At 33.1% G+C, this 24,028-nt stretch overlaps 2 protein-coding genes across 4 annotated transcripts; both read right to left on the bottom strand.

Moving 5' to 3' along the window:
- Nucleotides 1-5: 5 nt before the first annotated feature.
- On the bottom strand, nucleotides 6-17,384 carry LOC134243034 (uncharacterized). Of its 3 annotated transcripts, XM_062725249.1 has the most exons (23): nucleotides 17,344-17,384; nucleotides 16,659-16,748; nucleotides 15,095-15,813; nucleotides 14,153-14,232; nucleotides 13,779-13,822; nucleotides 12,663-12,999; nucleotides 11,564-12,019; nucleotides 11,278-11,444; nucleotides 11,081-11,164; nucleotides 10,829-10,954; nucleotides 9,907-10,020; nucleotides 9,742-9,819; nucleotides 9,317-9,444; nucleotides 9,023-9,109; nucleotides 8,670-8,759; nucleotides 8,400-8,510; nucleotides 7,150-7,360; nucleotides 6,782-6,925; nucleotides 4,095-4,180; nucleotides 3,433-3,503; nucleotides 2,298-3,208; nucleotides 1,884-2,019; nucleotides 7-1,663 (listed from the first exon to the last, which is right to left on the bottom strand). In XM_062725249.1, exons 2-23 carry the CDS (start codon nucleotides 16,690-16,692, stop codon nucleotides 1,576-1,578), a joined length of 4,302 nt encoding a protein of 1,433 aa, XP_062581233.1. In that variant the 5' UTR covers nucleotides 16,693-16,748; nucleotides 17,344-17,384; the 3' UTR covers nucleotides 7-1,575. The 3 variants fall into 3 exon arrangements, with proteins under 3 accessions (XP_062581234.1, XP_062581233.1, XP_062581232.1); XM_062725250.1 differs by lacking the exon at nucleotides 17,344-17,384 and having other exon boundaries at nucleotides 6-1,663; nucleotides 1,884-2,016; nucleotides 16,659-17,318; XM_062725248.1 differs by lacking the exon at nucleotides 17,344-17,384 and having other exon boundaries at nucleotides 16,659-17,317.
- A 3,621-nt stretch (nucleotides 17,385-21,005) lies between these two features.
- On the bottom strand, nucleotides 21,006-23,336 carry LOC134243035 (fibroin heavy chain-like). The gene is made up of 3 exons (XM_062725251.1): nucleotides 23,262-23,336; nucleotides 21,573-22,640; nucleotides 21,006-21,141 (listed from the first exon to the last, which is right to left on the bottom strand). Exons 2-3 carry the CDS (start codon nucleotides 22,638-22,640, stop codon nucleotides 21,133-21,135), a joined length of 1,077 nt encoding a protein of 358 aa, XP_062581235.1. The 5' UTR covers nucleotides 23,262-23,336; the 3' UTR covers nucleotides 21,006-21,132.
- Between the last annotated feature and the right edge of the window lie 692 nt (nucleotides 23,337-24,028).

Below are 24,028 nucleotides of genomic sequence, written 5' to 3' on the forward strand. Positions count from 1 at the left end.
ATATCCTCAAATAAATGTTACCTGTGAAATAAGTCCAAGCACCAACCAATTCAGAGTTATTGCAAAGGTTTTTTTTTAAAAAATCTGGTCAAACACCATGGCCAGGATCAAAAACAAAGTCTTGTAACAAGAAATAGGCTCGACGTGCGAAACATACAATACTACATGTATGTTAAGAATGAAAGCCCTAGCACCAACTATTCTAAAGTTATAGACAAGGCTAGAGTTGGACATGCTCCCTCCGCTACTCCTTCAAAGTTCCGTGTAACAATCCTGTGTAGCAGGAATCTGTCGATATGTAGAATTTTTTTTGTCATTCATATTTTTTTTTATTTCTGTCATAACTTGCACTGTAATACAAACATTACAAAACTACAACATAATAAAAAAAAACACCCCCGAATATTTATACATGATGGACAATGAATACTATACTTCCATTTGAACAATTTTGAAAAAAATGGACATATTTGTTTATCAATTTTTCTGTACATTATCTTTCACTGACTGAGAAACGTTTTCAAAAAAATCTCAACTTTGCTTTATCATGTCTGCTTTCTTATGAGAGAGAGAAAGGGAGGAAAAGAGCTCAAAAAGTTCTAAGATTTAAGTACTTCCAAAAAAGCAAGAAAAGAGGACGTTATATTTTTGCATTTACAATGCATTATATATTGCTTTGCATTCAGAATGATAATGTTCAACGATCCGAAAGCGGTTTCACTAGAACTGTTTATCCCAATATGATTTCTACAGGAGTAAATTCAATTAATTAACCACAAGTTTTACGAAGTTTTTCTCTTAAACTAGACCATAAAGTAATGGAAAAAGGACAAAAGCATAGTAGATGAATAATTGATTCTTTAGTATCATGTCAAAAAGAACAAAGTTATGTTTCAGCTAAGTTACCTTTCATAAGTTTGCTATTTGTAAAAAAAATATTTAATGTAAAAGTTTTAACTGAAAGCATCGAAGCTTCGTTTCCTCTGTTATTAAATAGGGTAAAGAAAAGGAGTTTTTTTCTTTAAAATATTTTGAGAAATATGTATTGAAAGTTTTTCTTCCCAGTTTCTTAAAGCCATTGAAGGGGACTCTGCTATCTTTTCAACAAAAAATCGATAAGTCTATGTAGACTTAGATACTACTCTAGTACTCAACTATCATTCAAAACCTTGTTTATTGCACAGGATTTATGATAAAGATGTTCGTAAAAAAGAAAACAAAGAAACCATGGTCGTTTTTCACAAAGTCAGTTTTTAAAATATTTTTGATTTATTGAAGTTGAATTTCTTTTTTCCCTTTTTTATGTGTCAAAAATACAATAATCATAAGGCAATATAACACTCGGCTTTTGGGGAAAAATCCTGGAATAAAATATTTATTGGCAAGTGTATCATCCTTACCTATGTTCTAAAAAGTGTACATAACCAAATGATGTACATAATTATATTCTTAAATGTAGGCCTTTTGCATTAATTAATATGTTGAAAACCAGGAGTTCATTCATATTATTGTTTATTTCTCTTCTTATTGGTAAACGTATGTTCTGTCATGCTGCAGCCTAATCTCGCTTATTTATCAAGCGTTCGTCACATTTCTTTTCACGTTTGAAATTTCTTTGGTGACGGGGTGGATATGGATCATTTTGGATAACTGCACCTGGAATCTTAAAGTTACAAATATAAATCAAGTTCTAATTTAGGAAAACACAGTTTATTGATTTAATATTCATATTCACCTTAAGTGTATTATTTTGGGTTATATATTTTTCTTCTTCATCAAAGTAATTACTTTTATTAATACAATTACTTTTTCTTGTTCTTTATGTAAGAGCACATCCTCCTTTTTGGAATTCAAAAATACGTTTTAGAGTGTAATTAAATTACCTTCTTTTGTTTTTCATGTAAGAGCACGTGGCTTGTGGGTTCTTTTGATAAACTTTCTCCAGCCTGCTGCTTACTTCCTCAGGGAAATCCGTCCAGCCATCGTACCTGTCGTGTACCTGCCATACCACAGCTACTTCTAGTACAGATTATTGTTAAAGACATTAAATTCATCTTGGCAATGTAAGTATGTGACGTTAATTAAAGGGTAGTAATATATTTTTTTCATATATCCTTTTATATAAAGGAAATATTCAATATAAAATATTTAGAGTATTGATGTAAGAGCACGCCTCCTCATTTTGGGATACAAGAATGTATCTTTATATTTAAATTAGCATTTCCTGATCCAATAAAAATTTAATTTAGAGACAGTTATTTTTTATTTTTAGGAAATACTGAGTAGAGTGTATATACCAGGCGTCTTTAGCACTGGTTCTGCATCATGGCCACTGTTAGGAGAAGCCTTTGTACTGACGGTGATTTCATCAGTACTGCAAGAGGGACTAGGAGTCTGGTTTACGTCTTGCACACCGCTGGAAACATCAGATCCAGATGTCGTGTCTGAATTGGAGGATTTATCAGATGATGAAGAACAAGAGAGGTTTAATCTCTCTGAGTCTTCCACAGGTTCCTCGTCAGCTGGTTCGATGGTGACCCTTTCCTGTTTTCCCTCAGTTTTAGCCACAAAGTCTGGACTATTTTCTCCATCAACTTCTAATGATGAACTACTTTGTATGACTGGTTTTGTACTATGTATTTCACATTTCATGGCAGATTCTGCTTTTCTGATTTTGTCCCCCGCTGATTGAGATTTCTCTTGTTCTTGTCCAGACTTTGATTCTGGCATTGGTTGAATTAGAACACCACTATTTGTCTTCGAATCTTCTGACGTTCCTTCTGAAGCAGATATTGGTTGTATTGCACTTGCTCCACTCAATTCTTCACATTGCTCTTGTTGTACATCTACCGTCTCTGATTCTCTATTTGTCCCTCCAGACTTCGAGCCTTTTTCTACAGATAAGGGCGCCTCTGATTCTCTATTTGTCCCGGCAGACTTCGAGTCTTTTTCCACAGATAAGGGCGCAGAGTCCGTCTCCAGTTGATCTTCTATTCTTTTAGAGCGCAATGCGTTTCTTTTGTTCATTTCCTCTAAAGTCCTGTTGTTATTTTTATCTCTTTCATCAGAATTCACTATGTCTTCTATACGAGGTTGATCTTCTGTAGTTACTTGGGGTTTGCTTTTAGTGCGTTTCTCTTCATGGCCCTCTTGCCATTGGAAGTTCATGCTCAGCATTCGAAATCTTACTTCTTCATCAAATGGATCACTGAAACAATTTAATTATATACGATATTCGATCATGATAATTAAGCTATCACCATCAACAATCTGATTTCAGACGATTCAGGTAGTTAAAAAAATACATAAGGAATTTAACGTAACTACAAATGTAGAAAAGATTATAAAACAATTAATACTGTATTTAATGAATATAAATATTTATGATAAGATAATTATTTATAATTATATTTGAAAATATAAATGATTTACCAAATTTCAACTTCAAAAAATCCCTGTCTGCCATATTTGTATCTTCTTTTACGTCCAGTTGGCCACCTAACCTGTAAACGGAATTCAAAAACTGCTTTTGTATATACATTATGATTATGTTTATGCCCGTGAAATACTGTAATTTATTCATTGAATAAAAATGATATCCTGTCACAGTGTGAAAGGATATCAAAATGATATCCTGTCACAGTGTGACGAATATCAGAAGTGCGGGAAAACTCTCGATTTCCCTTCCCATAACAAAGACTGCTGTAAAAAAATCTTCCTTGACCTAATATAAGATAGATGGAAATAAACAAACCATTCTGACAGCAAATAAAACTGTCAAAATTACCAAAATATTTTGCTAAATACATGCTACAGTGTTTTCACTTCACTTAGCTATGACGTTGCAACCGCTCAACTATGACGTCACGAGCCTATGACTGTATTACAAAAAGACAGAGGCAAAGGAAAAATCAAAGAATTTTTTTAAAAATGTAATAAACAGAAAATTCGCACTCGTGAAAATATAAAAAAAATCCTGTCCCACTCGTGAAATAAATTCCATATTCAACTACAAAACATTGAATATCCTCTATTTACTTGCCAATGGCCTACTGTATCTGACAAATGACAATACGTATATATATTACACGTACGCCCACTGTGCCGTCTGAGTGTACACGGAACACTACCCCTATGTTGCCAGGTCCGCCGTCCTCGTCATCATCCCTCCAGTTATCACCTGTAACAGATGAATAATGTTTTATCCCTCCAGTATTCACTTGTAACAGATTAATAATGTAGTATCCCTCCAGTATTCACCTGTAACAGATTAATAATGTATTATCCCTCCAGTTATCACATGTAACAGTTTAATAATGTATTATCCCTCCAGTATTCACCTGTAACAGATTAATAATGTATTATCTCTCCAGTATTCACCTGTAACAGATTAATAATGTATTATCCCTCCAGTATTCACTTGTAACAGATTAATAATGTATTATCCCTCCAGTATTCACCTGTAACAGATTAATAATGTATTATCCCTCCAGTATTCACCTGTAACAGATTAATAATGTATTATCCCTCCAGTATTCACTTGTAACAGATTAATAATGTATTATCCCTCCAGTATTCACCTGTAACAGGTGAATATTGTATTCTTATAGGGTCACGTAGAGAAATAAATCATTCAAACATTGGAAAATTTAACGTAAGATGCTAAAATATAAGTTAATTAAGTTCAATTGCATGTAACAATGTGAAAGGGATAAGCTGGACTAATATACATGTAACTATACATGTATATAAACTTCCTAATGATATGTGAAATTAGCAGCAATCAAGCTCAAAAGTCCATTGAAACATCCAAAATGTGAACATAGCAAAGGAAGACCCCCGAAAACATGAGGTGGGATCAGATACTAAAGAGGAATAAGCATCCACAGAACCTCCACCCTTACACGGTCCAAAACAAATGGCCATTATGCCCATCGTCTTAAAACTATGTGAAGGCTAATCATAATGTGTTTTCAATATTACGTTTTCATTTAAACAAAAACTTATTCAATTTTAGTTGATTGGGTAAAAGATTTAACCCATATCATACTCCCCGTCGAGGCCTCAACTACAGGGAGCAAACGAACTCATGGCGGAAGTTTGAACCCATATAAATAAGTTGCCTACATGTACGTCACAATGAGTTACGTCAAAAACGTATTACTTCGCTTGACGTTACTTAAAATTGTCTCATTGACTTGTCTGCACTGAAATTAAATTATAAGGAATGAAGCTAATATTACAACGTATGTTATACGATATAACATAACATAAAGCAGTAATGTTTTTTTAAAGCATCGCGGTTTTTAAAGCGGAAACCGCCCCAAGTTATGTTATATCGTATAACAAGTTATGTTATATCGTATAACATACGTTGAAATAAACTTCATTCTTGAATTCTTTTTTTTATTTAATTTTTTGTTTAAACGAACATTGATAAAGAAATTCATTTAAATAAATGTTTATTTGTTTCATTAATAATAATTTGCACTAGATATTGCAGATCAAGAAAATTCTAACCATGTAGATAAGATTTACTAAAATTTGCATATAAAGATGAACACTACCTGTACGAAATGTTCCGCCTGGAATATAGGGGGAATGGAGGCGTACTTGGAGAGGCGTCAATTTGTCTCTCTACATATATGGTGATACACAGATTCCGGGCGTAACTTAGGCGGAAACCAAGCGTAAATGGGCAGGAATTTGAGACGAAAAATGCAAATGAGCTACGCCCGGAAAAATAAATGACGCCCGTAAAAAAAATTACGCCCGGAAACTAAAATGAGGCCTGGAATAGAATTACGCCTGGAATGTCCTTATTATTATATAATACTACGTGACCTAAAAACCTATATATTTACCATGTTAACAAAGAAAAACATTCAGATTATGATTTACAATGTTAAAGCTAAAAATGAAAACATAATGACAGGTCATTAACATATATTAACAAGTATATGAATTTTTGCATTTAAAACACGACCACCATGATTGAGTGTGTATTTGGAATTAAACTTTTTTACAATACCTGTACATTTTATCACTTCAATAATTATATTGAAACATTTTAGTTACTGACTGAATACGATTCTTCATTTATAGTTAGATTCTCACTGCATGATATTTCTCAGAATGTGTGCAAGGACAAACTCAAATATCTAAAGTAATTTTAGGGTCAACAAGTTATAACTATCATTGTACATAATCATAATCAAATTTACTCAGATAGGTACTAGATATTCATGATCACACCTACCAGCAGACACTGTGTCCTCAAGAAGTGTAAAAGCCTAAACATTAAGATATCTGCATTTCCTGTTTCACTCACACTAAACTCCCTCCTTCATGATCAAATTCAAACTTAACTTCCTATCTGAAATGACCCTTAATTGATAATTAAATTGACCAATAAGAACTTCTCCTGAAAGTTCCAGGCGTAATTTTTGTTTCTATTTTCCTGCCATTTTACGCCCGGAAAATCTGAACTTGCCAATTGACGCCCGGAAATTACAAATGACGCCTGTAAGACGTCTCTTCTACTGAGGCATAACTCTTTGAAAATTCCGTCTCCGCCTTACATTTATCAATTCCACCCAAATTCCAGGCGGAATCCGCCTTTAAAATTCATACAGGAAGCATATTGCATCCACCTTCCTCATGAAAGGCAGAATAATTAAACCTATACTATATATTTTTATAAGGTAAAACTTACATATATATACTTTAAATAAACACAATGTTGAGGGTATTTTTATATATTTCATTGTATTTTAAGTACCTCTTCTGACCAGACAACCCACTTCAATGAACTGATGTTGCTGTAAAATTCTGGGTTCATCTACCACTATTACTGCAAATCGTCCTGAAGCTCCATACGGGTAAACGTTTAGATGACCATTGTCCCACATGACTCTTATAAAACCTTTAACATAACATTTTAAAATTCAGTAGAAATTACTGGTGAGTACTACGTCCTGGCACACATACACATTCTAAAATGTTATGTATTGTATATACATAATTACAAATTACCGGTATCTTAATACAAATACTAAAACAACCCCAGAAAATTGACAGTATAATTCCTTGCTTTTTGATTAAAAAAATAATAGATCAAAGAATTAAGACAATAAAAAGACAAGCCACCTCCTCGGTTATGTTCTACTATCGTCCCTGGCCCGTCTCCGTCCTGTCCGATAAACTCAGGCGACCAATCCGGACCCCGCCTGACCCTGGTGCCGATAGGTGGCATGTTAGACGAACCCTCGTTTGGCACCGCATTTTCATCATCATCATCATCGTCATCACCCAGTCCTCGTTGAGGTGGTGGATTTCTCACATATTCCACGACATCATCCTTCAAATAATCAAAATAATTCAGTGCAATGTTTTTATTAACAACCAGAGAATGAGATTTGACTCAAACTATTTTATGCATATATAATGATTCATCATTTACAAAATTATGTGGACTGTGGAAAAGTTAACTGGGTTATATTCACTTCCATGGTTCATAGTTTTAAAATATAACAAAATATCTTCTTTGTGGGAGTGTTTATTTCATAGAAGTTTATTATATGAGAAAAATGCATTTTAAAAGATTATTTTAACTAATGCCTATTCCTCTGCATGAGTTCAATATTAAGATAATTACCCTACTCCTCGTCGTTAGTACAATATAATTACCCTATTCCTCTTCGTGTGTTTATATTCAGATTATTACCCTATTCCTTTAGTGTGAGTTCCATGTTAAGAAAATTACCCTATTCCTCTGATTGAGTACAATAGAAAGATAATTACCCTATTCATCTGCGTGAGTTCAATATAAAGATAATTACCCTATTCCTCCGTGTGAGTTCCATATTTAATAAGAAAATTACCCTATTCATCTGCGTGAGTACAATATTACCCTATTTATCTGTGCGAAATCAATACAAAGATAATTACCCTATTCCTCTGTGTGAGTTCGATATAAAGATAATTACCCTATTCCTCAGTTAGAGATCAATATTAAGATAATTACCCTCTTTTTTCTGTGCGAGTTCAGATCATTACCCTATTCCTTTGTATAAATTTCAATATTAAGATATTTTTTTTCCTCCTGTGTGTGTTCAATAATAAGATAAATCATCCTACCACTCCCACCCTGTCCGATGATCGAAGTTGAGACTACCAAAATAACCGTTGCCCATTCCTCCAAGTTTAAAATTAAGATAATTCACAGTGCCCTCTCCTCTCTGATATTGCGATTAAAAAGTGCCCTTTCCTCTGCTTAAGAGTGAAATTAAGATAATAACCACTGTCCACTCATCCATCTAATTTGAAATCAAGATAATTAGCAGTGCCTTCTTGTCTGTTTAATTTTGATATAAAGTGTTTGATATAAAAATAATTACCATATCTAAATTATTCTGTGAAGACACTGTAGCCTCCGCTGCTGCTCGTATCATATAAGGATCAGCTGTACGATAGTCCGGGAAATTCCTTCGTAATGCCGCTGCAATGAACTGAAATTTGTGTTTCCAATTTAAATAAGCATCTATGCATATCTTTTTACTCTGATTTTGATACTTATTAACTAATGAAGTTTTGTTTAAGCGAATCTAAGAATCATAATTGGAAAAAAGAATCCTAGAACAAATGTTTATCCAATAACTTTTAATCACCTCTGTATGAAACTGGTGGATCAATTTTTCAAAATTGGCTGGTTGGACTATTTTTCCTGATGTAGCCTCAACTAATGGACTTATAATGGCCTAAAATGATAATAAATTCTCACCTCTTTAATATGATAATGGTATTTTAAATCAAGTACTCCATGTGAGGTTAGAATAAGAATATCTGGAAAAACGTTACTTGGAGAGGAATAAACACTGATCTTTAAAAGTTACTTGTACTTAAATATATAAAATCTCAATATATTTTTCTTAAAAGCCTGCAAAATAACCAATTGTGGAACAACAATTAAAAAATTGCACATTTTAAGAAGAAATTGAAATATATCAATTGATTTATTAACCTCGTTGGCCTGTCCTACTGGAACACAATAGACTCTGTTACCTCTCTCTTTGAAACGTCTTGCCATTATCGTAATATCAGTGTTTATCTGTGCAAAACGAAAATTTGAATCAAGCATGAAATGGAATGGTAGTTCAATATAATATCATTGTGCTTCTAAAATAATTAAGTATGATTTGTAAGTTTTCTTAATGATTGTAAGTGAGTCATATTAAACTCATAAATTTGTCTTTTAAAAGATCTCATCATCTAGAATGTCCTAAAAGTATCAAAGATAATTAGTTAATTGCCAGACCATCATCAGCTCGGACAGATCAGGGACGAAGTCGTCACTGGTTGTAACCAGTTCGGGTGTGGCTACTCCATCCGTGATGACGATTACACGAGGGAAAAAGAGAACCCCGTCCATCTGTGGAATTGTCACTCCAAAGAAAGAAGTAAACAACTATCTCTTAATTATTCAAGTTTAGTTTCACAGCATATCATTTTGACTCCGTTCATACCAATGAAAGCCTTCAGTTGATCCAAATTAATATTAAGAATAGGAAAAACGCGGATTTGTGACAGGTGACAACAATGACTTTTACTGAAATACATCTTTATTTTGAAATTTAAAAGTACAGTAAAAAAAACAACTGATTATTGATTAAAGATATTCTTGTTAGCTGGAAAACCAATTGAAATTTAAAATGTTTTCATTGTGAGTAAAATAAAGTCAACATTTACCCCTCATGGTCAAAGGTAAGGAGAGCATCAACCCTGCAGTGAGAGGACTGTGGCCGCCAGGGCGCAATTTGCCTGTAAACAAATGAAACAATGACATAAAAAAAGAACAAACAATGAGAAGTGATTCAACAGCAACACCTTGTATAATACAATACTCACTGATCTCTTGTTTCAGTCGTGGATAATCCAAGCAGCAGCGACTGATTACTTTTGTTTCTGCTCCAAAACAAACCAACCCAACCTTTTCCGAAACCGAATCGTTACTCTCCAGGCCTACTCATATAAAATAAATATTAAAAAATAATTTCGCCTGATAACATTTATGTCATTTTTAAATTATAGATTCTAACGTTCAATATTTTCGGTAGAGAACATTACGATGTACATATACATGTGTCTCTATATTTTAAAAAGAGGAAAACTATGTGTTATATAAACAAGATCCTTTGAAAATTCCGTAGTTACCTATATCTATTTCAGTATCTACGTATTATTCAGGATTAATAAACAGCTAATGTTTAAATCACTGTGTCAAATGTTGTTACGCTTAAATGTATGGAGATAACGAACAATATTGAAGCTCAAAAATCCATTCAAACAAAACAAATCAGGAGGAAAACAAACATGGACCTCTAAAACATCAGACGTGGGATCAGGTACCATAGAGGAGTGAGAATTCCTTTGCCACTGGTTACACCCAGCATATGTTCCTTACCAATTAAACAAAAATCTGTAGACAACCCTGTGTCCGCAAAGAAAGGCACAGCAATCAGCAAATTAAAATTGTCCGTCATCATTCAACAAAATGGTGAACTACACCTGCTGACAAGATCACTGTGCTTACCACATAACTTAGGAAATGATGACTTCACACAAGAATAAAGAATCAATTGGTGTACAAGAACAGTAACCATGTCACCATGTCCAATTTAACAAAACAAAATGTGAGCAGAGTACATACAAACTTCAGAAAGGAGAGATGGGATCACGTGACACGGAGAAGTGGGCTTCTCTATCAATCAGTCACATCTGCCCTGTCCATATTCAACCAATAATAAGCCTTATTAAAAGGCAAACCCACCGGACAGGAATCTGAGGGCCAGATTAATCATGGTTCTGAAGGGATTCCCCCACATGCTGTCTGAGGTATCCAGACAAAGTACAGTGTTCGGTCCGCATACGTTATCAGCTGGCCCTTCGATAGCACCTAAGAAAAAAGTGTGCACAATGATATCCAAGATCGTTTTTACTCATTTAACATGAAATTCATGCTGAAATATACATTACATTTTTAGTATTTTACTTGTTAATCTAAATGATCAGGAGTACATACTCATCCGAAGAATTTCATTTGCTCTGTCTACCCAGTACCCAGGATTCAATGTCTCCCTTTGTTTACTGATGGGAGTGGAAAAGTCTTGAAGAATTAAAAATTAACATTAAACACCATCTAAAAAATGTATAATTATTTTTTTGTTTTAATAAAAAAAAATTTATAATAAAAAGTATCGAACATATCTGTATAGTTACTTGTTTTATTAACCCGATCTGGAATGTTAGATTGGTTTGTCATTTCCTCCTGCCGCCTAACATCACTGTTATCTGATTGCTGTGATTTTGACTCTACTACTATATTAGGATTCATTCTTTTTTCCTGTTCTTGTTGCCTAGAAACACTGCCAGTTGCCTGCACTGAACTTGACTGGCTTACATTACGATTGTTTTTGGTTTCCTCTTGACTAACACCGCTTGACTGCCCCGAATTTGACGACTACATTAATTGTTTTTGGTTTCCTCTTGACTAACACCGCTTGACTGAATTTGACTTACATTACGATTGTTTTTGGTTTCCTCTTGACTAACACCGCTTGACTGCCCCGAATTTGACTGGCTTACATTACGATTGTTTTTGGTTTCCTCTTGACTAACACCGCTTGACTGCCCCGAATTTGACTGGACTACATTACGATTGTTTTTGGTTTCCTCTTGACTAACACCGCTTGACTGCCCCGAATTTGACTGGACTACATTAGCATTCATACTATTTCCACGTTCCTGAGGGATGCCTTCTGAGACCGATTTACTTCCCTGTTTCTCTTGTCTTGATTCAAAAACATTTTCAGACAGGTTGTTTTCTGGGACTCGTTGGCAGTTTATTTTCATATCCTTGTTAGGTTCTTGCGATGACGACTGCGTTTCTGGATTTGTCAGAGGAATACTACGTGAATTACTAACGTAGTTTCCATCAAACTTTGTGTTTTCTTCAGATGACCTAAAAGTAAAATAGTAATATATAGTTCAACTCTTTACGACCTTCAATGTTCAGCACATAAAAGCCAAGCATGTATCTTTTATATTAAAGATATAATTGTTCTAGATTTAATGTTTCGAACCGGCCAAGTGCATAATGTTACAACTGAGTTAAGTATTCCTACCTTTTAAAAAAAATGGTTTCCATCATCATGTGGCATTCATGCTCCATGCTTACAGTTAAAATGGCGACAAAGATAGACATAGATAGAAAAGAGCATAAAATTAATATTGTAACCCTGTAAATTTGCATATTTTAAGTGCAGCTGAGGTGCCAGGTATTTTTTGTTTTAACGTTTTTGGAGTAGTTTTTTTGGAATGTGAAAACTGACCTTACCTTCCGTTTTAACCGTAAGATATTGCTGAACATTTTAGGAATCAGAGGATTGTGTAAGAGAAGTGTTTGGACTGAATGCGTACATTATGGAGTGCCTGGTAACTGAGAATTTCTTTAACCTTTCCAATGAACGTTCTTGTTTGTACAACAAAAGAATTCTTGTTTTCCTCTTTTATTATAAAAAAACCTTTTAAACATGCATACTTATACTAGTATTCAAAGCATTCATGCCTAATAATATATAATAGATTAACTCATATACATGTACCCTTGTTCTCTCGAGCTTTGGTGTACACCTTCTTTATTATCATGTTGTCTAGTTTTTACAGTTTTACTCCAGTCTTGTTTCTCACTTTCATCTTCCTCATTCACCTTTGTGGTTTGTGGCGTCACGAGTCTCTTCTCTTCCTTCCTCACTTCTGAATTTTTAACATCTTTATCTCCCCTAGGAAACTCCTCGCTTTTGCTGGATTGTAAACTATGAATTTCCTGTTCTATAACACTCAAGTTCTCTGTAAGTTTCGATAGAATTGTTTTGAGGTGCTGAATGGCTTCGTCTTTTTCCTTCCGCCTTTGTGTGAAATTCTCAACAATTCTCTCAAGCTCTAAAACAAAATATACTTGGAAATTGTTTTGTTTTATGTTAAGTAAAAGGTCTCAAATTAAAACTTCGTAATATCATTTATTTACACATCAAGAGATTAATTTGTAGAATGTAACCAATTATTAAAAAAAATTTAATCCATATATTTATTTTATTTCATTTATTTATTACAGATTTCAAATTGTTATATATTAAGATTCTAAATTCATTATTCATGCACACTTTTCTTTTATCAAACTGGAATGTACGTTATTTCATATATTAATCACAATTTTTTTTTTATCAACCTTCTTCATTGTTATACTAGTACTTCTAAATCTCAAAACAGTTCTAGAGTGAACTTCGAAATTAAACTTTGAAGTATTTACTATAATCAACAATTGTTAACTAAAGTAAACAACAGGTGTAAAGTAAAAAGGGAATGTAACTTTGCACATCCAGTGTTTAGAGTGAAACATTTCCTGAAGGAACAATTTTTTCTTTCCAGAAATCTACAATTTACATGTTAGTCATAACAAAGATTACATTAACATTAGCAGGTCCAATAACCAGATACACTTGTCAAATATATAAAGAGAAGATTAAAATTTACAGACTGAGCTATAAAAGGAATTTTAGGGTAGAATTTTGAAGACTTCGTTTTTCATTATGCTATTGTACAATACGTAAGTAAAGATTATTTTTAAAATATTGAACGTAGTAGAATGTTTAACCTTTCACTACTTTCAATATTCAAATAACATAGATCATTATAGATATAGTTCACAACTGTTGAACTACCTCCAATAACGCTTAGTCCGTCTCTGTTCAACTCTCTCTGGGACCTGCAAGATTCAAGGGAAAAAAATTATTACACAGATGTAATGTATAACATTTTTTTAAATTATCGACTGTTACATAGGCTCGAATACAAGTATTTCAAACTTGCAAATGTCGATCCCTTTGTTCCTTGTTGCATTTTCATGATAGCATCAGCAAAAAAGATAATATAGTGAGTTATAAATAACAAATGTATACAAAAAGTACAAATTGTCTTGTGAGTCAGGATTGTTGACTGCATACAAACCTATGTGTTTCATTACTTTTTGTGAGTATTCGCTTTGTTTATAAACTAGATACGACTGATGTGAGTTTATTCAGATTTTTGTACGTACTCGCTACGTTTGTTGACTAAATCCAGAATATCTCGATGGTCCCTTTCTAGCTGTTCCATTGACCTTACGCATCTCTCTACCTGTAATACGAGATGACATCATTGATTCCAGTCGAAACAATTTATCGTTTATACATGCGATCATCTCTCAACTTCAGTTTGTTCACAACCAGTGTTTTAATAATCGTTTACACTAACGATAATATCCCTATTTGAAAGAATGGAGGCGTACAGCGCAAGGACAATACCCCCGCTCTGAGAAAAGACATTTCTCAATCCTAAAAGTTATATTTTTCAAAATTATATTGTTTATATCATCTTTTACAAATTTAATTCTGTATTTCATTGTTTTCATATTTTATTAATAATTTATTTTACACTCATGTTTTTAAACTATGTGAAAACAAAAAATAAAATGCTTCACGTATGATTCGAACTCTCTCCACAGCGCAGGGTTTGGACCAAGACCGACCGCTTTAACCAGTACGTTACGAAGTATATGCATTATCGACCTCTGTCAGTGTGATTTAAATGAACGGGTTTGTTGAAGCGTACATTTTTTCAGAAATTTTCGATTTTCATATAGAATGGGTTCAGATTCCATTTTTTGGACGAATGAAATAGATTTCACATTTACGTTTCCATCATTTAAGTGTTAACGAAGAATGGAGACTTGACCCATTCATGTTCAAAATTCATTTTTTATAGCTCTAGTAAACCCATTTTCCACTAAATATGCTTGTAAATGTCAACTTTGAAATAAAGATTATGAAATAATAAGTCGTTCAGTAAAATAAAATGATAGAATGTTTTGAAGATGACATTACTGAGAACATGATTTCAGAAAAATATAACTTTTCTGTGAATTTTGAAATTTGAGAAACATTTAGTCTCAGAGCGGGGGATTGTCCACGCCTTATACGCCCTCTTTCTTTCTCATTACCTGTTTTTGAATTTCTTTTTTAGTCTCTCTGTTAAGCTCTTCACTTTTATTACTGGCCTCTCTGTTTAACAGCTCATGTTCATCACTGCATGCGCCGGTCTCTATTTTGGACACCTTATCCCCACCGGAGGTATTGGTCTCTTTTGATGATACGTCTTTATCATCACTGATGACACTTAAGTCTTTCTCTGATACTTCATTATCATCACTGCACTGAGTGTCACTTTCCTCAGACCTGAAGTCAAGGTCATCTATAATAGGACATACCTCCTCTGAGTTGTAACTTTCTGTTTTCGAGTCAGAGTTCCGATCTAAATCTTCTGATGTATTTTGGTCATTACTTTCTAAAATGTCATTTTTTGATAAATCTGTTTCTCGAGCATCACCTTCCTTGTCTGCAGGGATAACTTCGGTTCCATTTTCTTCCTGTAGCACGTCTACAACTTGTGAGGAAGATGAAACTGAACTTGTTTCCTCGTCATGGTTCGGATTATGTCCGTCGATATCATCTGCTTTGGAATCAGAAGTGTGATTCTGGCTCACTTCGTCGACATTAACGTTTTTAAGAAATTGATGTCCTGAACACAATTTCATTGTTTCTATTTTATTTTCTAGCGCAGACTCCTCTGTTGGCATCACATCACGTGAAAAATCTCCGTTAGGAGCGATCTTTGTTTTGGACACGGGATCCACAGAGGATCCCTCCGTTGAATCTCCCTCTGTTAAAAGAAATGGAGCCTAGCCCTTAAAGAGGAATGTGTTTCATAAAATAACCATAGATGGTTGAAAAATAGATGCATGATATAAATATATAGAATCCATAGAATTCTCCACATTTTGAAAACAAAATATCAAATTATAATATTGATGGTTTACAATATGAATGCTAGTAAAGGGAAAGATTTCATTGTTAAACATATAATGCTGATCTTCAGTATTCACCAACATTAAGTGTGTTGTGCTTATTTGGCACATTTTATTATACTTTATATAAGTATTGGAATATTATTTTTGTTTTTAGTTTATTTTTAAATGTCAAAAGGTTAATGCCTGCAAATACTCTTTAGTATTTTTATGTAGCATTTGCTTCTATCATTATGATTTCTTTGTAACATGAATGATAGAGCTTGCAATTATAGGTTTTTAAAATATAAAAAAATCATTTTGTTTTTATTTGAAAGTCATTATCATAGCGGGATTTCTCAAATTTATATTTTATGTAAGTTCAATTAATAAAAAGTCTGTTCAAATATTTAAAAAATGTCAGGAATTAAATTCATTCTGTCAACTTATTCTGTTTTCTTTAGAAATTTAAAATCCTTCATCAATAAAGAAGACGTTTAAAAAAGGCCTAACCATACGTCACAATGAAATCATTAGATACTGTTTTCATGGAGATGAATAAAAAAGTTTTGCTAAAAATTGGATACAAGATACGCAAGAATAGTAAAAAGTAGCAAAAAATACTAATTTTCCAATGGTTTCTATTTAAGAAATAGATCTGAAAATGGTATTTGTTAAGTCACCATGAAATAATTACATAATGTTTACGAATTCTACTCACCTTTTATTTCTGTTTTGCTGTCGTTATTACCCATTGCAATTTAACTAATGCTTCTCTTTGTCACCGTTTGTATCTCTAAGTTTTTCTTTACTTTAAAAGAGACGAGCAACATATCAGTGCAAAATGGTTATATCTAGGGTTCCTCAATTTGAGGAGTATGCATGTACTGCACAGAATTAAATTTAGATACAGGGAAGGAATCGATATCGTTTTCGTGACATACTACTTTCCGTTCCATTAGTTTAATTTTAATCTTGCATTGTATTTTTAAAAATTTAACTATACATTCAGAGTAGCGGACATAACATTATTAAAGTAACATTGCTTACATTAATATATACATTTTACCACAAGTAGTTTTAAGTCCTAGAGGCCAAAGCGAAAGTGAAACATTCATTGTTTTATAAATTAATATCGGGTATACATTTAATTTTAAGGTAAATTTACTATTTACAAATTCGAAGAACTTATCACATGAATACAAAAATATAAAACAAAACAAATCTATAAATTTTTATTATTGAAATTTCATGTAACTTTTCATTTTATTGAAAATGAAAGTAGACATTTAAGAACCTCATAACAAATGTCCAAAATTCCCCAGTGTACAAATAATCAAAAAGATTATGTATTATTGAAATAAAAAATGCCAAAATGAAATAAGAAATAAGTTTTAATGCTTAACCTTGCTGACTGTTGCTGTACTAATCAATCGGCTCCGAGTGATCTGTTGTCGTCCATGTTGGAAATGCCCAGATTCTAAAAATAGCTCCTAAAATTCTCTCTAGGAGGACATCGGAAAAATGAAAATTTGCAAGACTTTCACACCTAACTTTTAAATTTACAATTAATCGAGGGATCAAAGCATAATTTTCCCCAACGTATGATTTATGAGACCATGAATTTTGGTAGGTTTAGTGTAAATGTCAATTTAAAAATAAAGTACTTGTCCAAATAACCTCATGAGTGTCCAACGTATCAAATAACAAACGTTAAAAAATAATATAAATTATGCCTTTAATTATCAGAATAAAATTTTATCTTGATTTGTTAATGTACTTTTTAAAAAATATTTTATGAAATATTTGTAAATATTTTTTTCCTAATGTATTTATGTGGATGAAGAGGAGGTTTATAAACATCGCATTTACTCATCTTATACCAGGCTTGATTCTTACAGAAATAAAAAAAAGAAACATTGTTAACGATCTGAAAATGGGTATTTGTTATGTCAAATTAACAAAGTTCAATAAAAAATTCCTCAATTATCCTTACCGTCTAAACACGGCTAAAAAATTGCCGATTCGCCGCGTTAAACATTATATTACAATCCATCAATCAAATACATGTATCTTTGTTTGTTTTGAACATAGTTTATTGATATCAATCAAATGTATCTTTAACTTTGAATTAGTAGATAATTTTTCTTTTGCAATGCCTTAAGTTCAATACTTTGAAGGTTTTAAGTTAAACACTTTGTCCCAACAAAAGAGCAGTCAGCATATCGAGCATGCCAATCTACAGAGACGCTCTCCTTCTCGTCCATCATGACAATGTATCAGCGCTTGATAACAATTCCTGTATGGCCTTGGTGATGCTAGACTTATCAGCTGCGTTTGATGTGATCGATCATGCCATTTTACTCAGACGTCTCTGTTTCTCTTTTGGAATGTCTGGGACAGCTCTGGAATGGATAGAGTCCTACTTGACTCAGCGCACCAAAAGAGTGGTCATTGGTGGAAGTGCTTTCTAAGATCTTGTTTTGCGGTTCGGAGTACCACAAAAAAAATGCAAGGCTCAGTGCTTATTGCCTATTTTCGAAATTTACAGGTCAATTTTGTCATGATCATGGCATGCCGTTCCACTGTTACGCAGATGACACACAAATTTATCTTGATATAAATTATTATTTAAAATATAAAATATATATTTGATATAAATCACAAACTATTTGTAAAAACATGGATTAATAAAATCTTGTATCTGACTTGTATAAAATGTGACTTAAAATGTCGACTAGAAGCTTGTTTAGCTAAAGTGAGAAGCTGGATGTGCGCAAATCTACTAAAATTGAACCAGGATAAAACTGAGTTTATTGTTTTTACACCAAAGAGTCAGCTTAAAAGATCTTTTACACACCAAATTGATTTTGATTGTACTGTCATTTTTGAATCAGATTGCGTAAAAAAAATTAGGAGTGTTTTTCAACAAGTCACTTACAATGGAGAATCAGATTAGTGCAGTGTCCAAATCCTGTTTTACCACCAAACATGAACACACCAGTCTGAGGTCCTTATGTCTCTTCATTGACTACCAGTTAAATTTCGAACATATTACAAGAATCTTTTGTACACCTTCAAAGCACTCCAGGATACTTCACCATCATACCTAAAGGAACTTAGTAACAATCTATAAAACATAGAGAACAATACGCTCTGGTGACTCCATGCAACAGCAACATTGTGGAATGGTTTACCTGACGCTCTCCGGTTCTAGACGTCACTTTTAACTTTTAAACGGGATCTTAAGACTCATCTGTTTAAGATAGCATACAACGTGTAATTTTATTTTGAACAAATTATCAGTATTCATTTTTATTCTCAATTTAATTAAATTGGCAAAAATTTACACCAAACGCAGTATATTCATTCAGATTCAGGTCTTGAAGACTGAAAAAAAAGTTTTAATTATCGAGTTACATGTTATGTGTATCATTAGTATTAAATCAAATGAATGTTACGCAGATATTGTATTTTTGAATAACTGAGATATGTTCTTATTTTTATTTAAATGTAAATTTAATGACTGTTGTAAAAACAATGAAAACAGTAGTCCGTTTTAGCTACAAGAAACTTGAAATAAAAAATAAATGAATGATCGAATGAATAAAAAAGGACTGACAGACGGGAATATTATGTTTATGTCACTGTTACGAGTGTGAATTTTAAAAATGATACAAATCAGTTGGTATCGTTGTGATAGGGAAAAGAAACGTACCTCAGACTCTTGCCTTTCTGGCATATATATACCCTAGAAATTTCCCAATCATGTCAACATGGCCATGGTCAAGGACGAATTATTCTGGAGAATACGCGTATTTACGATATTTGTTGACTTAAACAACATTCAATGAATTTTTATAAGTTTATTTATTGATTGTTTTGACAAAAAAGAATGAACAGTGGGTATTCCTACGCCGTACAAAATAAATTGTATGGCGGCCTCAAAGGGAATAATTTTAATAATTTAAAAACGTAATTGGAATTATAAGAATTAAACTTGCAGGTAACAAATAATAAAAGGGCACTTTTAAGTTTGCAAAAAGGAGTTATCGAAATGTAAATTTAATCGTATGTATAGCATTATTCACTCTTGATTACATGATACAAATCAGTCTGTATATATATAATTCCCCAGATTGTAAACTGTCAAAAAGAATGAACGTTACAATCATAACTTTTGAATAACAACAATTGGCGGAAGATAACAATCATCTTTTAAATAAAAATGGCGAAGATAACCAGCAGTGATCTCAGTTGACCGCATTCTCTACGTTCGAACAATTTTTAAACGAGGCAAACTATTGACAAACAAGTTGATGAAATAATATGAACAGTCTTGTTTAAGTCATCAAAATTTATGGTCGAAACAATAAATTTGTCAGCAAAAAAATGTCAATAAGTCAAATGCTTACTGGCGTTTTCCACACTCAATTTTAGGCAATTATTTTCAAACTATTTTCCTGTCATTTCCCGACCATGGCAATACGCAGAGGGAGCACAGGCTGCTCACTCCTCCATGGCATCTGATACCACCTGTGATGTTTTTAGAGGTCCATTTTCCCTTGCATCGGATTTGCATTGTTTGAATGGACCCTCGTGCTTGATTGATGTCGTTATATCTATAAATTTCATTAACTACGATTTATGTGCGATACTTTGTGTAATTAAGAACTGGATTTTCTTTTAAGCTATTGACGTTTTTGTCACCGTAGTAAGAATTGGTGAAGAATGCGAAAATTTTGAATCTGAAAGGTATTGTTGTATTACTTTTGAGGAATGTAAAATCTCCAGAAAACACATTTTATTATTGCAAGACAATGCAACACTTAGGGTCTTTAGCATGTGACAATAACTATAAAGCAAAAAAACATTGCTACATTATATAATCATTGGGGGTCTAAGCTTTAAACTCTTAGGAAATTTTATACCTGAAAGGTAATAACTTAATGTCTCATTATATTCAATTATATCAACTGATTTGACGGAAGGAATTTCTATAATTTAGATAAATCCTGATTAATATTGTTTAAAAATACATGTATACGAAAAATGAAAGAAAGTGTAATCATTGAACAATTGTTTATTCAATAAATAAATAAATAAATAAATAAGAAAAAAGGAATTCAGTCACCATGGTTGCTAACTTATGAATATCACAGTCAACATCGATTACCGAGTATTTGTAACTAGATTTAGTAGGTCTGAAATGAAAAAATTACATATTTAAAACATTAACCAATATGTAAATATTCAAAATATAGTTTTTCTTTGTCAATGAAAAAAGTTGATCCGCGCCTGTCAACGAGATGTGATACGGCTCTTCGGATCAAGTTACTGTTTTTAGCAAAATATAGCAAAAGAAAACTTTAGAGATCAATTGCATAACATTTATCCATAAAACAAAGCATAATAACAAGGGACTTTTTACCGCAAGAAAAATAACGTCATATTTCTGCGTACTAGGTCATCAGTTTCAGAGAGTGGTGATGATCAGAAAACAACATGCTGGTGATCCGGAAAGACAGATCACGACGTCACGTGATAGCGTAAATTCAACAGTAAAATTGGGTGATACACATTAGGTATATAATAAAGTTTTTTTTATTGTCCATAAAAAAGTTGGTTTTCTTACCTTTCTACCAGGAACTATGTTGTTGATTCCAGATGCTCCCCTGATGATTCCATTATTGCTGAATCCTCGAGATCCTACAGCAGCAGATGAAGCAGCAGACGCACTGTTTGGAAAGGCTGAAGCAGCAGCCGCAGAAGATGCAGCGGTTTGACCGACAACAGGAAATTGAGGACGGTACACACCTTGGACTGGATGAATAACTGGACCCCCGATATTGCTGGGAAATTCCGGTTGAAAAACTCCTTCCATTCCAATTCCAGATCCGATGTTAGCAGCAGATGCAGCTGAAGCAGAACCACCCAAAGCAGCAGATGAAGCAGAAGCTGCAGCATTCTGACCTAGAACATGATTGGTAGGAAATTGAACACTTGGGAATGGTTGCAAAACTGGACCACCGACATTTCTTGTTAATTGGGATCCCAAGACAGCTCCTGTTCCAATTCCAGATCCAAGTGTGGCACCAGTTGCTAGTCCTGAAGCAGCTGAAGAGGCTGCAGCACCAATAGAGTTAGCTGAAGCAGAAGCTCCAGAGGACTGACCAAGAATCTGGTGGGTAGGATAATGTACGCTTGGGATTGGTTGCACCAGAGGACCAGATGGGTAATTGATGCTTGGAACCTGATGACCAATAGGTCCATTGTAAGGTGCCGTAGCTTGAAGTCCAGCATTTCCAAGGAAAGCAGTTCTCTCAGCGTCAGAGGTCACTGCTGTAGCAGTAGCTGCACCAGGGTTTACTCCATTAAATCCGAGTCCATTGTTCAAGCCTATTACTCCTGGGTGTCCAACAAACCCACCGTTACCAGAAACAGCGGAGGCGGAAGCAGACGCATCAAAACCACTTGCTGCGGTAGAAGAAGCTGCAGAGGCGGCGTTCCTTCCATCAAACCCTGTAAAGGCAGTGTTAAAACCATTGTTCCTGACGCTTCCAATAATTCCTTGTTGTTGAATAACGTGGGTTGCCTGGGAACATCTGAACTGTCCACATCCTGATTTTTGATAGTTATCTTTCGGAAGAGGGATTGCAATTGTGCTAGCAATGACACAGAAAACTGCAACAGCACGGAACATCTGTTAAATGAAGAATGTACAATAAATTTGTCAATTTTAAAATTAAAAACAATTTCAGGTAGTATCAATAAAAATAAAATGCTCAGATGCTTTGGGTGGAGTTAAAAAGATTAAATCAAAAGAAAGATAAAAAAGATAATAGAGAACCCAGAAACCAAAATGTCATCAAACACAAAGAATATTTAAAATGAAATTGATGACAATTTAAAAATATTTCCTTTACAGAAATCATAGATTAATTTGAGCTGTGTAAATTGGACATGGTATTTATGTTCATTGAAATTCCTTTAATTTTTGTTGCGTTTTAAAATTCACTTGAATTAAGTTCTCAAATATTTAAACTATGTAGAATTTTTTGTTGAATAATAAATCAGTATTTATGAAAAGAGAAAGGAATTATTTTTTAGTCCATAACTATAAAAATTGAATGATACAAGAATAATATTCATTACCTTTTGAAAAATAATTATTATTGACTTTTAATATAAAAATTTCACGACTAACGAAAAGAGGTCTATATGTATATAAAGTCACCCTTAACAAAATAATGCCTTACTTTTAACTAAGGACATTTCTTTCTGTGCTACAGTTGCTGCAAAATGTTGCATATTGAACTCTTACCTTGAGATTTGTGTATCTTTTACCGGAGTTGTGATCTTTACAGGAGTTGTGATTTTAATTGAGAAGTCAGTCTAATTTATACCTTAGGACGATGCATAATGCAGGAAGGAATGTAAATGCATGTGGTTTGATCTTTTGTGGTTACTCGGTAAAATTCGTTTTGCAATCACTGCAATAATTCAATTGGATAAGTTGGTTTAATGACTATTTAGGGATGACGTATTAATGTTATGTCTAAAATAATTTGCTTGTATAGAATACATGACTTAGTATATATATGTGTATACAGCATCTTTGGTGTTTGTTATTGTCCTTATTTGCTTGCATAAAATATATTGCAAATTTAAGATAAATTGATATTGTAGTAAATGTGTTTATCAACGATGTAAAGAAGAATTAATTTGATTAATATTGCAAAAGTTACAAATTAATAAAGGAATTTTCAAAGTATAATTTTCTCATTTTTATACGAATATTTAGTTACTATGCACTCACTTTGCAAATCCTAAGAAATGACATTTTGTATTTTTATTTCTTAACATATGTATTTAGAGATAAAGGAACAGAAGTGTGTCTGAAAATAACATAAATTATGATCTGAAAATTACATAAATTATATTAATAATTTTTAATAAGACTTACCTCTTTATCTTAATTACACTTAGTAGTGGAATAGAAGAAATTGTTTAGCAAGTTAAACAAATGACTAGAAAGTACGCAAATAAAGCATGCATATGTAAACAAAAACCAAAACACAACATAATTAA

Source organism: Saccostrea cucullata, unplaced genomic scaffold (genome assembly GCF_032062105.1).
Source record: "Saccostrea cucullata isolate Sc308-1 unplaced genomic scaffold, CSIRO_AGI_Scuc_v1 ctg501, whole genome shotgun sequence".
NCBI lineage: Eukaryota > Metazoa > Mollusca > Bivalvia > Ostreida > Ostreidae > Saccostrea > Saccostrea cuccullata.

Coding starts and splice junctions, on each gene's coding strand:
- LOC134243034 (XM_062725249.1), bottom strand. CDS start 16,692: ATGGGTAATAACGACAGCAAAACAGAAATAAAAG. Junction 9,445..9,741: donor TTTGACCATGAGGGGTAAAT/GTTGACTTTATT, acceptor CTTTCTTTGGAG/TGACAATTCCACAGATGGAC. Junction 3,209..3,432: donor TTTTTTGAAGTTGAAATTTG/GTAAATCATTTA, acceptor AAATTGTTTCAG/TGATCCATTTGATGAAGAAG.
- LOC134243035 (XM_062725251.1), bottom strand. CDS start 22,640: ATGTTCCGTGCTGTTGCAGTTTTCTGTGTCATTGCTAGCACAATTGCA.